Here is a 13,344-nt window from a genome sequence, read left to right as displayed (position 1 = left end):
TCGTCTTCTTGTGTCACCAAAGTGAAAAGTGATTTCAAAGCATATGCTATGCAGCAAAATGAAAGTGCACGGTATTTCAAAGGTGATGTTGCCAGATCAGTACCTACCATTTGCATTTTCTTCTTCAGCTCTGCATTGGCCCTCTGATATGCTTTAGACACAGCATTCAGGTAATAGATGGTGAGGCTGGAACAGAAAATATGTTGCTGCAGTGACAGGATCAGGGGAAAGAGAAAGTTTCACAAGGAGGGAACATGTAATTTTTTGCCTACCTTCTAATACCCAGTGTTCCCACCAGCTGTCTCTAAAATTCTTTTAGAAGCTCAAGGTTTAGGAAAAATTTGGACTACCTATGACATGGTTAGCTGAGATGGGCTGAGCCCATCTGAAGCTCAGTTCTGCTGAAACAGAAGAAAAATGACCAGCCTGCCCGTGTGCCTCCTCCTTGGTTGGCCATGGGCTCCCTCTTCTTCCTTTGCACCAGCCTTGGGGAAACCAGGCACCAGCCTTGAGATGGAACTGCCACCAGGTATCTCAGGGACCTTAGGAAAAACTGGCAGACCAGGGAAATAGTGGTAAAATAGGGCCTTGACACCTCTCCTGAAAAGCAATGCTCAAGGAACAATCCTCCTTCCCCCTTTTCCATGACCATCTGCATCCTGTATCCCTGGGCAGGGCCTGAGGAAACCAACAGGAACTGATGGCAAGCAGAAGCCAGGCTGGAGGAGAGCCATGGCCTTTTGGTTTGATCCTGTCTTCTCCAAAAAGGGCATGCCAAAGCCAGGGGAAAACTGAGCCAAGCAGGAGGGGACTGAAAGGCAAGCAAGGATGGGAGAGGGCATGCTGGCTGCCAGCCTCTGGCACTCAGGGAGGCTGTGCTTTGAAACATGCCCCAGAGTCTGGGTCTGTCTCGCCACCTCTGACGCTCACCAGCCAGTAATATTTCGGTAGTAAAAAAATCTCTCCTCCTGCTTTTGTGGAGTGCCTTTATTTTTCTAAACTGTAACCATCAGTGACTCCAAGCCATTCCCAGGAAATGTACCAATGTTCAGTTCACTGCTATAGTTGTTTGGGTTTTTTTTAAATAAAGCAGAAAATTCTCTTATAAAAGGAAAGAAAAATGGTTTCCTAAGAGTTCATAACCTGCGTGTGTTCAGCAACCTCAAACCAGACTCAAGGATTTCATCAACTGAGTGCCTGACCCTAAGCCCAGCAAGGCAGCATGCACTGGCATGTGGGTTTCCAGGTGGAAGATCAGGAAGCAGTGCTTGGGATTGCCCTTCTTGAGGCTTTTTACAGGAGTCCGTCTAGAGGCAACACATTTGCTTCCTTTTGCCTAACATTAACCCAAAACTCACTCTTGGTGATCTGGGCTCTCTGTCCTGCAAATCCTCTTGGAAGTTGTTTTTTCTTTTTGTTCTTTTGTAAAGATGTGATAGTTTTATTTCTTCTCTGTTATCAAGCTCATTGTCTAGAAAATACTCCTTTGTAATCAGGGCTGTGAATAAGGATGGTGTTGATAACACACTGATGTTTTCGTTTTGCTAATTCTTGTTTATCCTAAGTTGAGCAAGGGCCTTTGTTTTTGTCTCAAGCTCTGCCAGTGAGGAGGTACACAAAAGAAACTGGGAGGGGGCATAGGTGGGACAGGTGACCTGAACTGACCAAAGGGATATTCCACACCACAGAATGGTCATGCCTGGTGTATAAACAGGAGAGTTACCTTTAACAGGGGTCAGTCTGGTTTTGGGAAGGGGTCTGGCATCATTGGGTGCTAACACATTGGGTGTTAGCAGTGTAAGGTCAGTGGGTGGTGAGCAACTGTATTGTGTGTCACTTGTTTTTCTCTTTTTATTATTATTATCATTTACAATTATTACTGTATTTTACTTTAACTTTGATTATTAAACTGTTCTTATCTCAATCTACAAGTTTTTTCTGTGATTCTCCTCCTCATTCCACCAGGACTGGGGAGAGAGAGAAGAGGCTGAGCAAATAGCAGGGTAGTGCCTAACTTCCATGTGGATTTAAACCTTGACACCCTGGCACCCCTCTTCTCTGATTTATCACTTCCCCAGTTCTGGGGAGAGTGTGGGTCACTGTCCTTTTCTAGCCTGCATAGGAATTATATTTTTTCCCCCTTCTTGATACAGTAAAATGCTTCTATCTTCTGCCAGGAGGCTCTGCAGGCCACAGCTTGAAATCGTACTCTCAGCCTGAGTGGGCTTAGGTTATGTGCCTGTGGACACAGTATCTTTCATTCTTCTTTCTCGGTATTTCCTATTTCCCTTATTCTTGGGCAGTTAAAAGCAGGACAGTAAGCTTGACACTCATGTCACTCACTGGACCCCCTCATTGTTTGGAACCAGGAGCTAAAAACCAAAATAAATGAAAAATGATTTTTTGATTGCACCTGGATAAAAGAGAAGGAGTTATCATGGCTAGAAAAAATTACTTAATTCAGTCCACAGAAGTGGAAAACACCTTTTTTGAGAGGCTGCAATCAAAATCAACAGACCATCCGTTTACAATCCACCTGTTGCTCTTTGTAGAAGCTATTTTTAGTTAGGCTAGATTGTAGGTTGCCTTGCCTGCTGCTTTGAGAGCTTCTGGCTCTCTTCTCATCAGGACTAAATGAAACTTTTGCATTTCCCTGGTTCCAATCTCTTGGAAAACTGAATGGGGTCCATCATAAGGATTAGCTCCAGTTTAACTGTCTGCCTGTCAGCACCACGGGAGAAGCTGAAGATTTTTCAGAGACAAGGCAGGAAACTGGGCACTTAACTGAAAAGGAGAAAAGGGCCAAAGCCCTAAGAAACAATCCTGTTTGGTCACTGTGGTTGTGCCTCTGCAAGACACCCGATGCTCTCAGGGCATGTGAGAGCCACTGCCAAGGGGCCATAGGTCTGACTGGTCCAGGCACCATGGGGGGAGCCACTTCTTTAGGGCTGTGACTCTTGGGAGCTGTACAGCTGGAAATCACAAGTATGCAACACATACAGGCCATACAGGCAGTGTATCTGGGTGGAAAGTGAGGATGTTTTAGGTAACACGGACATAAGGTATCTCAGCTCTCAGAGGATAATCAGGACAGAGACAAAACTGTGTCTCAAGGAGAAACGGACTGATGGTAAGTCTGTGGCGTGGGAATAGCCAACACTGGAAAGGTGTGATAAAAGGTGTCTCTTCAACAAATAAACTGAATTTGTGCTGTTACTTTTCCCAGCTGTCAGTGGAGGAAAGGGCAGGAGACTGTCACTGGAAAAAACCCATTCTTTTCAAAGGTATTACTTTCTCCCATCAGCTTTTTTGAGGGTTGCATCAAAGTCTCAGAAATGTGGCCTGCAGCCCCTTTGTAAAGGTGGCTGACTTGGGCTGTTCTGCAGTCTTCACTTTGTGTTGGCAATGGCATCTGCCAGTGCTGCTGTGAAGCCCACAAGAAGAGAGGTTATAACTCTGTAACATGCTGGGGATGTGGGACTGGATGTGAGACTCCTTGCCCCCTGCACAGACCTGGTCTGATTCACACAGGTGTAGGATCTGCCTGCACATGTTACAGTACCTGATCACCATTTTTAGGTTAAAATGAGCAAATATTGAGGCAGGTAGAAAGGTGACATGTCATTTTCAGTTTAATTGGGATTTTTCTCAGGTTGTTTGTATAAGAAACTTTGTATGGAACTTGTATTTGATATAATTTAATGGCATTACCTCCAGCATAGCTATCCAGGATGGAGCATGACAGTGCCCAAGGGCAGCTGTACTGGATGAGCCCAGAGGCTCCTCTCCAGTGTGTGTGTGGATACCCCAGAAGAGTCAGAACAGGAAGCTCTGTATGCCACAGGCTCCCCAGCTCTCTCCCTGTCTCCCTCTGATTAGTCTGAAGTGCTCGGAACTGCCTACAGAATTTGGCCACAGCCCTCCTACTCATTTTGATAGCATTGGAAAACCTCAAGAACAGTGCCAAAAGTATCTTAAAAAAAAAAAGGAGAACTAATCCTAGCACTGCTGAAGGTGCTGGGGATTTAAGTCTGATTTCAAAGCTGAAATGATCAAATGGCACTAAAACAAATACCAGATGTATTATTTGGAAAATGAAAAAGTAAAACCCCCCCCAAACCCAAACAAAGCTCACAACTCTTCATATTTTTGGAACATGTAATTTTTAAATGCCCTGTCTTGGCTGTGCTCTAAATACCACCAGCTGTGACAGAAATTGCTTCTCTGAAAGGCACCAGGCTGAGACTGTCCATTTATTTCCTGCTGGCTACAGAAAATTTTTCCTATGGAAGCTGTGACAGCTTTGATATCTACAAGGCCTCTGTCAGCAATGTATTTCATCCACAAAGTCGTGTTTAATTGGGTCAGGTAATTAGATTTTGGGAAATTGGGTTAGGCAAAGGTAAGGGGGGTAGGGAGCATGTGTCTGCTCTAATCCATGCTGTTATCTCAGCAGAAGCTGTATTTAGACTTGACTAATATCCCAGAATTTTTTTCCCAAGCCAGGCATGTAACATAGCAAGGAAAACTTACACCATGAGCAGAATTGCAGGTATGATCAGTCCTGGATTTGCCACATAGCTGAAGATCTTGGCAACAAAAAGTGGAAAATCGAGCTCGATGGTCTCTTGAATGACATCATACATCCTTTTCTTTCCACTGGAAAGACAAATGGCCAGTTTAGGAGTGTAGATATCTTCTGGAGGGACAAAATGCCTTCCAGTCTCATGGTGCTAAGCAGCATGTTTCAGCTATCTTTCAATGAACATCAGCTTGCTGTTGGCCACCAAGGAGTTTAAAATGCCCTTATTTTAAATTATCTATTGGTTCATTCATTCCCTCCCTCTCTCCCTTCACTGATTACACAAGTAATCTTTGCTAGGCCAGCTTGCTCCTGGAGTTATACATTTATTTCCACGCTTGACTCCTTTGTGAGTCCTGACTATTTACCCCTCTGAAATAGATAAAACCCTACAGACTGCAGTAACCACATATTTCTGATGAATATCTTGTTAAGTGTGGCCTTTTCATGGGAGAGATGACTTTCCATATGCAAATTCCAGCTTTCTGAAATAATGAACCAACTTGAAGAGCTGCTAAGTAATGACAAAAATAGCAAGCTGTGATTATTGCTTAATAGGAGACTCAGTGAAAGAGTAATTTCAAACGGGATTGATAAAGCAAATGAGAGTATTCTGTATGAAAGAAGAACAAATCTGTAAAGGGCTGGGTTATGTAACTGACCTTCTTCTCACCCTGGCATCTCTGGGCCTGGGAATTGAACCCTATCAGTGCTATTCCTCCCATTCAAGCTTGGTGCCTCCTGGGAGCTTGCAGGATTCCTGTCAAAAGGGTATTGGACTCTCCGTCTTGATGATGAGAGTCAATAAAGAAAACTTGGATAAACAGTATCCCAACCTCATCAACTGCCAGCAGCTCAGGAGAGCTGAGCCTTCAGTCGAGCTGCCAAGGGTCTGATTCAGGCTGTGTGGCTTTTGAAGGGTTGATTGGGAATTGAAATAGCTCTTTCACATTGCAGATTAGTCATCTCCAAATGATAGTGTGCATGCAACAAGTTACTTGTCAGATCATCTGACATTGCTCGTTGACACCTGTCCTTGTTATAGAACTGAGGGTATTTTGGTCTCTTGCCTTTCCCCCGAGTTTTTTAGCTTTCTGATGTCATTCTCCGTCAGCAAGCAGACAACCTAAAACGCTGCATCTACAAGAACAATTTGTTCCAAGCTGGCTCCTTGCTGAGTCAGATTCAGCAGGCCCAGGAAATGGCGTTATTCAATCAAATTAGACTTTATTGGCATGTTAATCCAGTCCACTGAATGCTGTGTGCAGTGCTGATTCTGTCTTAATTAAAAGAAAAAAAGGCCCCACAACATTTAAAGAGAATCCAAACAGGCGCACACACACACACACACACACACACACACACACACAAAAAAAAAAAAAAAAAAAAAAAAAAAAGGAATGCAATTTTACAGGCTCACCCCTGTCCATTTTCTGCTATTTGCCAACTAAAGTCAACATGTAAAATACATCCTTTGGACTCATTTTGTTTCCTCAATGTTCCAAAGAGCCTTTAGGACCCTCTAGTTGGTTTGTTTTGTTTGTTTGTTTTTTACTGGAGGCTGCACCTTGCTGTCCCACCCCTGCTGTTCTCTGGTGCTTTCATCAGTGTGTGTTGGGAAACCACTGGGAATCATGTAGCAGAGGAGAGCAGCAGGCAGGAGCAGGTTCAGTGCTCCCAGCCAAGTGTTTACACCCCATAGCTGGACATGACTCTTTGCCTCACATTGCTAAGGATTTAAACACTTCACCACCTCTGCTGGAGTCCAGTCCTTCTACCTTCATGAAAATATGAAAATTTTGTTCTTGAAACAAAACTAAAATTTTGTTCTCATGTACCAGAGAACAAAAATATCCTTTCTGGTGTTTTGGTCGTACCTGAAAGGTCCACAGTCAAAGGAGGGAGGCAGGGACATGATGGTGTAAGCCACAGGCAGAAGGCTGAGGAAGAGGATCAGCAGCAGCAATCCCATGTAAAAATTGTTAGACTTGGATGCTTTGAAGACTCTTTCATGAGGGACATTGCTACTCATAACAGCCCAGCACTGAAAATACATGGAGGTTAATAAGCGCAGCACGTTTATACCCACGAGCCCTGGTGCGTAAAAGGATCCCATCCTGGAAAGAAAAAGAGAAGGACAGGCACTGTTTTTTGACAGACTGGAAGGTTCACTCTTTTCAAGGGCAGAAAAGGAGGTGTTCGTGTGATGACAAGTTTGTTCACAAACGAAGTCTGAGTGTGGTGGTCAGAGGTCCTACCCCTCTGCTGGAAGCCACCTGCACCCATAGGTGTTGGTATGGTCCCCTTCACCGAGGACCAGCAAGGCCTCTGACTTCTCAGGGGTTACAAAGAAAGACTTCCAGTTTGGGACCAAAATTTCTTTCCAAAGGAGATGCCTTGGAAAATGTCAGGTGAATGCAACAAGAAGAAAGAGACCCACTTTTACAGTTAAGCACAGAAAGCAAATCAGTCACAAAAAACAGAACCCAGAGGTTTATCTAGTTGGCTTGGAAGCTTTCTAACTTCACTAACAGATTTTCTAGATAACGTGAAAAATTTTTAAAGAAGGATATATCTTACCAAATCATTCCCTGGTTGAAAACCAAACCCAAAACGTTGCCACTGATGTCAAACTCTGCATAGGATGGCTGTATGGGGAAAGAAAGAAAAGCGTGTTGTTGCTAGAGGGGCCTGCAATTATTTTCTGCTGGGTGCATGATGCTTTTTTAAAGCTGGTGATCAGGGATTCCTGGGAGGGCTCCTGCTGTGTGGACACTGCTTGAATGACCAGCAGCAGCGTGGGGAAAGCAGAGCTGGAACTGCTGTGCTGTGGGCTGCCATGTCTCTCATGACTTCCTGAAAACTGGAAAGCTACAAGGAGGGGCTTAGAGCTGCTCTGTGTTTGTCCCTCCCTGCTAATATGACACCAGCTGTGAGCATGGCACGGGGCTGTGTTTAAACTCCAGCTGGTGCCTGGCTATGGACTTAGAGTTCTACCCGGATAAAATATTGGATCTTGAAGCAGTGACAATGATGAGCTGGAAGGCAAATGTGCTATGCTGGATTATGTCCCTGTGCCTGGGTCCAAGGTGCTGAAGAACAGAAACACAGGGCAAAGGGAGAGAAATACAACAGAATATAAAACCTGATGGGTATTAGGTGGCATTTTACTCTGGGCTAGATGACATGTTGCTTCATATAAAGCAGTTATTTTAGCCACCTGACGTGGGTGCTAATGCTGGCAGGTCCAGAACAGGCTGATCTGACCTACTTGCAGTATTTGTTGATTTCTAAATTATTGTTTTGTTAGATTGGTCTATGATGAAGCTATTTCTTCTATATATATCTACTTTGAGGTGCACAAAATCCAGGTAATTTTTAGCAGATGAAACTTTGTGTAAAGATTTTCATGCTAAGTTATCTTGAAAAAAGCCCTATTTTTCTTTAAACTGCAATGCAGAAAACAGAATTCTAAGAAATGGTAAGTGATGCTCTTATATCTTTGGAATATTCTGTGTGGTATGTCTGTTTTTCATGCCATTTGCATTTACCTAATACTGTCAGCAATTCATAAAGCTGAAGTTTAAGATGTTTGCTTTATGATGAAAACTCAAGAGGAGCCTGGTCAGAGTCTTGCTTAGCTGACTGCTCACAGCTTTGGAAGAGATGGGTGTAAACACTGTTTTCTCTGTTCTTTTGATTCTGGTCCATTTATACTTTTACTCTTTAGCTAGAGGTTAATATTGGCTTCTTTTTCACATGAAAATAAAGACAGCTTTAAAGTGTCTGCTGTCCTCTACCTTGAGTATTCCTATGTGAGAAGGCTGGATTAAACAAGAAGTTTATTCGTTGTCTGCATTAGAAAAACACATATAAAATTGTGCTGGTGTTCCTGGCTAGGTTGAATTAGATGGTTGTTGACAAACCATCTTTGCACGAGCAATGGAAGTCATTTCATGCTGCTTGGCTGCTGGGAGGACCTCCCGAGGCCACCCTGGTAAATGTCCTCTGCCTCCCTCAGAGGAAACACAAGAAGCTCCACAGGCAGCAAAATGTCTCTTGTGCCCCGCCCGCTCTTCCTTGACCAAAGCCCTCCTTTTTGCTCTTCCCCAAACCATTCCTGGGAACCCTCCCAATATGACAGCTGGGCAGTGGGTGCACTGATCTGCTCGTAATCTTGCAAGGTATTTCCATCTCCATCTGAATCCATCTGTTTTTGCTTCCTCTCATGTGAACCAGTGGACTTCCCTCCATCCCTCCATTATTTCATTTTGTGTGTTGTGTAGCCTTTATGAATACCAAAGAGCCCAGTGCTGTTGTGTGTTACACACACAGGAGAGGAGAAGGAAATGCTCCTTGTTCCATTGCAGCAGAAGAAACACCAGCTTCCAGGAGCAGTCAGAAACCCTGCTGTGAGAAAAGCAGATTCCTGCCTGCAGGGTGGGCAATGAGCAGGAAGATCTGGGGCTTTGAAAAGGGATATAGAAGGGCCCAAGATTTTGGGGTTTCAGTAACTGAATGAATGCTAGATTATTTATTTTTTAAGTCAGTTTCTTATTTTAAATTTCTGAGATGGGGAGGAGGACTGCATTTTTGTAGAGCTCTTACTGGGATGGAGCTGATTGACCCAGAAAAGTGATGCACAGACTATGGATACCAATTATCCAGCAAGACCAGGCAGCCACTGGAAGTACTCAAAACAGATTAATTTGTAATATTTGACTAAATGGTCCTAAATTACTTTTATCTTCTGGGCTATAAAATAGTGGCTCGGCTATGAAATACTTACAAATCCAGCCTCTAGGTCCCAGCACCAACAGTAATTCACAAATCTGACAAAGCAAGCTCGGATGAAATCTCCCACCAAAATGGTTATGTAGGTCACCAGGATATCAGACACAGTGAGCCTCACAAACTCCTGCAATTAAAAAAAATGAAAGAAAAAACCCACTTAACTCCTATAATTTCAGTAGCGCATTCAGGACTGTATTTTTTATTAAGCCATTTGTCTTTATATGACAGTAATCTTCAGGAAAGCATGCCATGAGCAAACTCCCTGCCTGTTTTCAAACATTGTACAGTGCCTAAGCTTCATCTCAGTGCTTGGGAGCTACGAGCTCTGTTATAGCTGTTAGACCTGATAGCTGCTGCTGGCATTATTGACTGCACTGCATGCTGTGGGAGCAGAATGCTAATGCTGCGGTGCTGCTGGTGTAAAATATACATATGCCCTCAGTTGTGCTGATTGTGCCTAGCTCTGGTGTGGCCCGGCTCCCTAACTTTTATGTGGACTCATAAGAAAATTGTTCAGTTGTAAACAAGAGCTGCGTATAAGTGTGGAGAAAGGAGATGTGCAAGACAAGGAAGATAAAATTGCAGGCAGAAGGAAGACTTGTAGGATGGAAATAACTGGTGGCCCAAGGATTCAAAAGGAAAGACACTTATAAGAAAGGTTTTTAAAGTATGAGGGGAAAAAAATAACATCTGCTGAATGACAGCTCAGCTGCACCAAGGATCAGCTCCTTTTGAGGGTGACAGTGGCTGGTCTTTTCCCACATGACTGAGAACCACTTGGCTTTTGAAGATGCCTTGAGTGGGCACAGGAATGCATAGCCTTGTAGTTTGGTGAGCCCTAACTATCTCAGCCAGTAAACAACTGCTTTTAGTTTTTAAGTTGTGCATAGCCTGGCTGCAGATCTTCTTGGTGCAAGGTAAATGCTGCAGGGTGGATTTTGTGTGATGAAACCTGAGGACTTGAAGGCCATTCTGCCTGCCTTTCATGGGGCTTACTTTTGTCTAATTCTGCTTTCATCCCATGGCTCCATGCTGCATTATGGATTGGGACATGTCAGGAGTTCCCTGGAGGCATGTCCTCTAGTTGAGTTTTGCTCCTGCACCAAAGCCTCTCTGGAACAAGTGCAAAAATAAATGGAGAAGAGAGGTTTGCTTCAAAGGCACAGTCATGATCTGAACGAGACCATGGTGCAGGTGTGGCTGCAGGCTTCCTGGCCTTTTGAGCTCTTCACAGCCAGTGCCTCAGAGCTGTGCGTGCCCTGGTTGCTTCCAGCTGAGGATATCACCACCATGGCTTGAGAACCATGGCCAAGAGTTTGTATTGCCTTGGTGATGGTGTACAAGAGTGGGGGAAAGAGCTGCCATTTGTGAGGCAAACTTCAAACCTGGAAATGTTAAAGACATCAGTGAGAAAAACAAAAATGGACCATCCCAAACCAACACAGAGACTTGCTACATAATGAATTTCCTACGATGCCAACAGTTGTCTCCCAGCAGGGTCCCCTGGGCACGTCTGCAGGGTCAAGGGGAGGTGGGGTGGCAGCACTGTCGTTCCCTGCAGACGAGTTGTGGTGACCAAGCAGTGTCCAGTGTGTGATGTTTTTTACTACATCCTCTTCTGCCAGCTGCAATGAAAAGGAAAAAACCATCAGAAAATAGAAAACATGGAGGTGTTAGAAGAAATCTAAGGCATTGAGTTCTTCTCTCCTCCTTACCAGTTACAACCCCTTGTATAAACATATGTCCACAACAGAGTTACAGTGCTGGCAATAGCACAGAAACTCCTCTTTTGCCAGGAGCAGGGGAGCAGCAGCTGAGAGCAGGTCAAGGCTCCACGAGTTTTTGGGGAACAAGCAATATACTCCCTGCACATGGAGAAGTCAGACCTCCTTCAAGACTCCAGTAGCCTTCACCCAGTCCTCCTCCTTCGCATTAGTCATAATTTTTCAGGGCAGAGTAAACTGCCTCAATTCCTCTAATTCTTCTCAGTTTAAAACAGAATAATTTTTTCTGTGGAAAAGTGAGACGTTTATCCTTTCCCGCAGTTATCTGCCCACAACACGCTACCAGGATAATGTTAAAGAGGGGAGGCAGGGGAAGAGGATTATAAACTATCCTCAGGGTCTGCAGTAATAGAAATTGCAAACAGTGTCAGATGGAGAAAAAAATAGAATTACCTTAACATGCTGTGATTATAGGAGGACAATAACTATGTGCTTCCTAGGGCTGTAAAGAGAAGCCAGAGAAGACTCACTTTGCATGGTGAGTCTCCACTGCTCAAGAGGACTGGGGACAGAGCAAGCACCTGCTGCAAAGGGGGAGGTTGTCCCTGCTGGCTGTGAGGACAGGCTGTGTTCACCCTCGACTCTGGGAAATGCTATTTGACCGTGGCTTTTTTGGTTCAGCTCTTACTTTTTCATTGACATCATCCATCAAGGCCAACAAAAACGTGTAGAGGTTCCCCAGGAAGAGTGCAAAGATCCGCCCCAGCTGCCATTTCAGCCCAATGCGGGGATGGTAATTTTCCAGTGCAGCGATGGTTTCAAACAGCGGAGGGCAAAACATGCCCAGCAAGGACATCACTATTTCCACCTGCCACAGGAGGAAAACGAGATAACTGCTAATAGTAACAACAGTGACTATCTTACTTTGAGCAGAGCGGGAGCTGCTGGCACCTGGTTGGATATTTCTGAAGGATTTATAGAGGGGAGGGAGTCAAAGCAAACTCAGCTTCTGGCTTTGCTTAGCGTGCAGGCAGCACAGCGCCAGACTTCAGGGCTGGGTTGCACGACTTGCTCTTGCAGGAGCACTTTTGCTCTTATCTCAAAGGGATGAGCTCCAAAGAATTTGCTCCCTGTCAGTCCAGACTCATGAATATTTAGGTTCCTCAAGTACCTTGCAGTATTGCTTGCATCAGCTCCAACGTTCTTATTTTAGTTTCAGAGGAAGCGCAAGACTTGGCTTGTGTGCACAAAGATAATTAGTAGATGCTAATGTTTATTTTCCACTCTCAGCATCTTTGCTTTTGCAGAAGGCATTTACAGACTTGAACGGAAGCACATCAAGATCTCACCTTTGCAGCTCAAGAAAGTATGTCCCAGTGGTATCTTTGTTCCTCTTTATCATGCCAGATACTAAGTTGTGCTGTGGTCAATGAAGTCATTGGCCAGTCAAGGTTAGCTCAGGCATGACTTACAGGCTTTAAATATTTTTATAGCCCTACAGACCCATGGCCTGTATCTGTACAGGTACAGGCAGTCTCTGGCTCCTCTTTGTGCTTTTCTTTCCAGCAGTAACAGTACCCAGCACTATTTATTCAGATCTCATATTATTGCCAGGAAAGGGTCTTCTTTTTTTTTTTTTTTTTTTTTTAATAATAATAAGATTTTTTTCTTTGGGAAAAATCTATAGTGATAAATCAAAGCATTTTGTAAACAAGTGCTGTCTTTCTAAAAGTTTTCTGAAGGAATTTTGAAAATACATGGCTTTGAATTTAATTTGGCTTTTATATATAAATACATCATAGTGTAATAGACATTGAAATGCAAACTTTCTATAGGTTGAAATATTTTTGCTCTATGTGAAGAGCTTAAAGATTTGAACTTCTCATTCCAAAACCAGACACAGCAAAACTTTGACAATTGAAATTTTTTGCAGGCTCTATAATTTTATTCCCATTTTTTAAGGTGGATGACAAAAGTTTGATTTTAGAGTTACGTCTGATCAGGGACATTTTTAACACCCAGAGAGCTTTCTAATACAACAGTTTGTAAGTGTTATTTTGCAATTTGATTGTTAAGATGGTGATCAGTGTTGAAAGTGCTGAAAACCATTGACTTTTCTAGTGATTTATTATAAGAGTATTTTCCCTCCTCTGCAGGAGTTGTTAATTTGCCTTAGGAACTTTCAGTGAGATCAACATGTACTGCAGCTACAACAAGTCCAAAGGTACTGAAGGGGACTCCCTG

General features: G+C 43.7%; 1 protein-coding gene across 1 annotated transcript in view; it reads right to left on the bottom strand.

The window, feature by feature from the left end:
• Positions 1-13,344, bottom strand: part of TMC2 (transmembrane channel like 2) — a 30,821-nt gene that overhangs the window by 2,595 nt on the left and 14,882 nt on the right. The window contains exons 12-18 of the mRNA XM_063407363.1: positions 11,789-11,968; positions 10,849-11,001; positions 9,372-9,500; positions 7,163-7,230; positions 6,460-6,699; positions 4,534-4,659; positions 108-186 (exon numbers count right to left, since the gene is read on the bottom strand). Of these exons, the coding sequence (XP_063263433.1) occupies positions 108-186; positions 4,534-4,659; positions 6,460-6,699; positions 7,163-7,230; positions 9,372-9,500; positions 10,849-11,001; positions 11,789-11,968 (975 nt within the window). The remainder of the gene's footprint in view (positions 1-107; positions 187-4,533; positions 4,660-6,459; positions 6,700-7,162; positions 7,231-9,371; positions 9,501-10,848; positions 11,002-11,788; positions 11,969-13,344) is intronic.

This window comes from Prinia subflava, chromosome 1 (assembly GCF_021018805.1).
Source record: "Prinia subflava isolate CZ2003 ecotype Zambia chromosome 1, Cam_Psub_1.2, whole genome shotgun sequence".
Lineage (NCBI taxonomy): Eukaryota > Metazoa > Chordata > Aves > Passeriformes > Cisticolidae > Prinia > Prinia subflava.
Note: the sequence above shows the minus strand (reverse complement) of the source record. Positions and strands in the feature narration are given on the sequence as shown.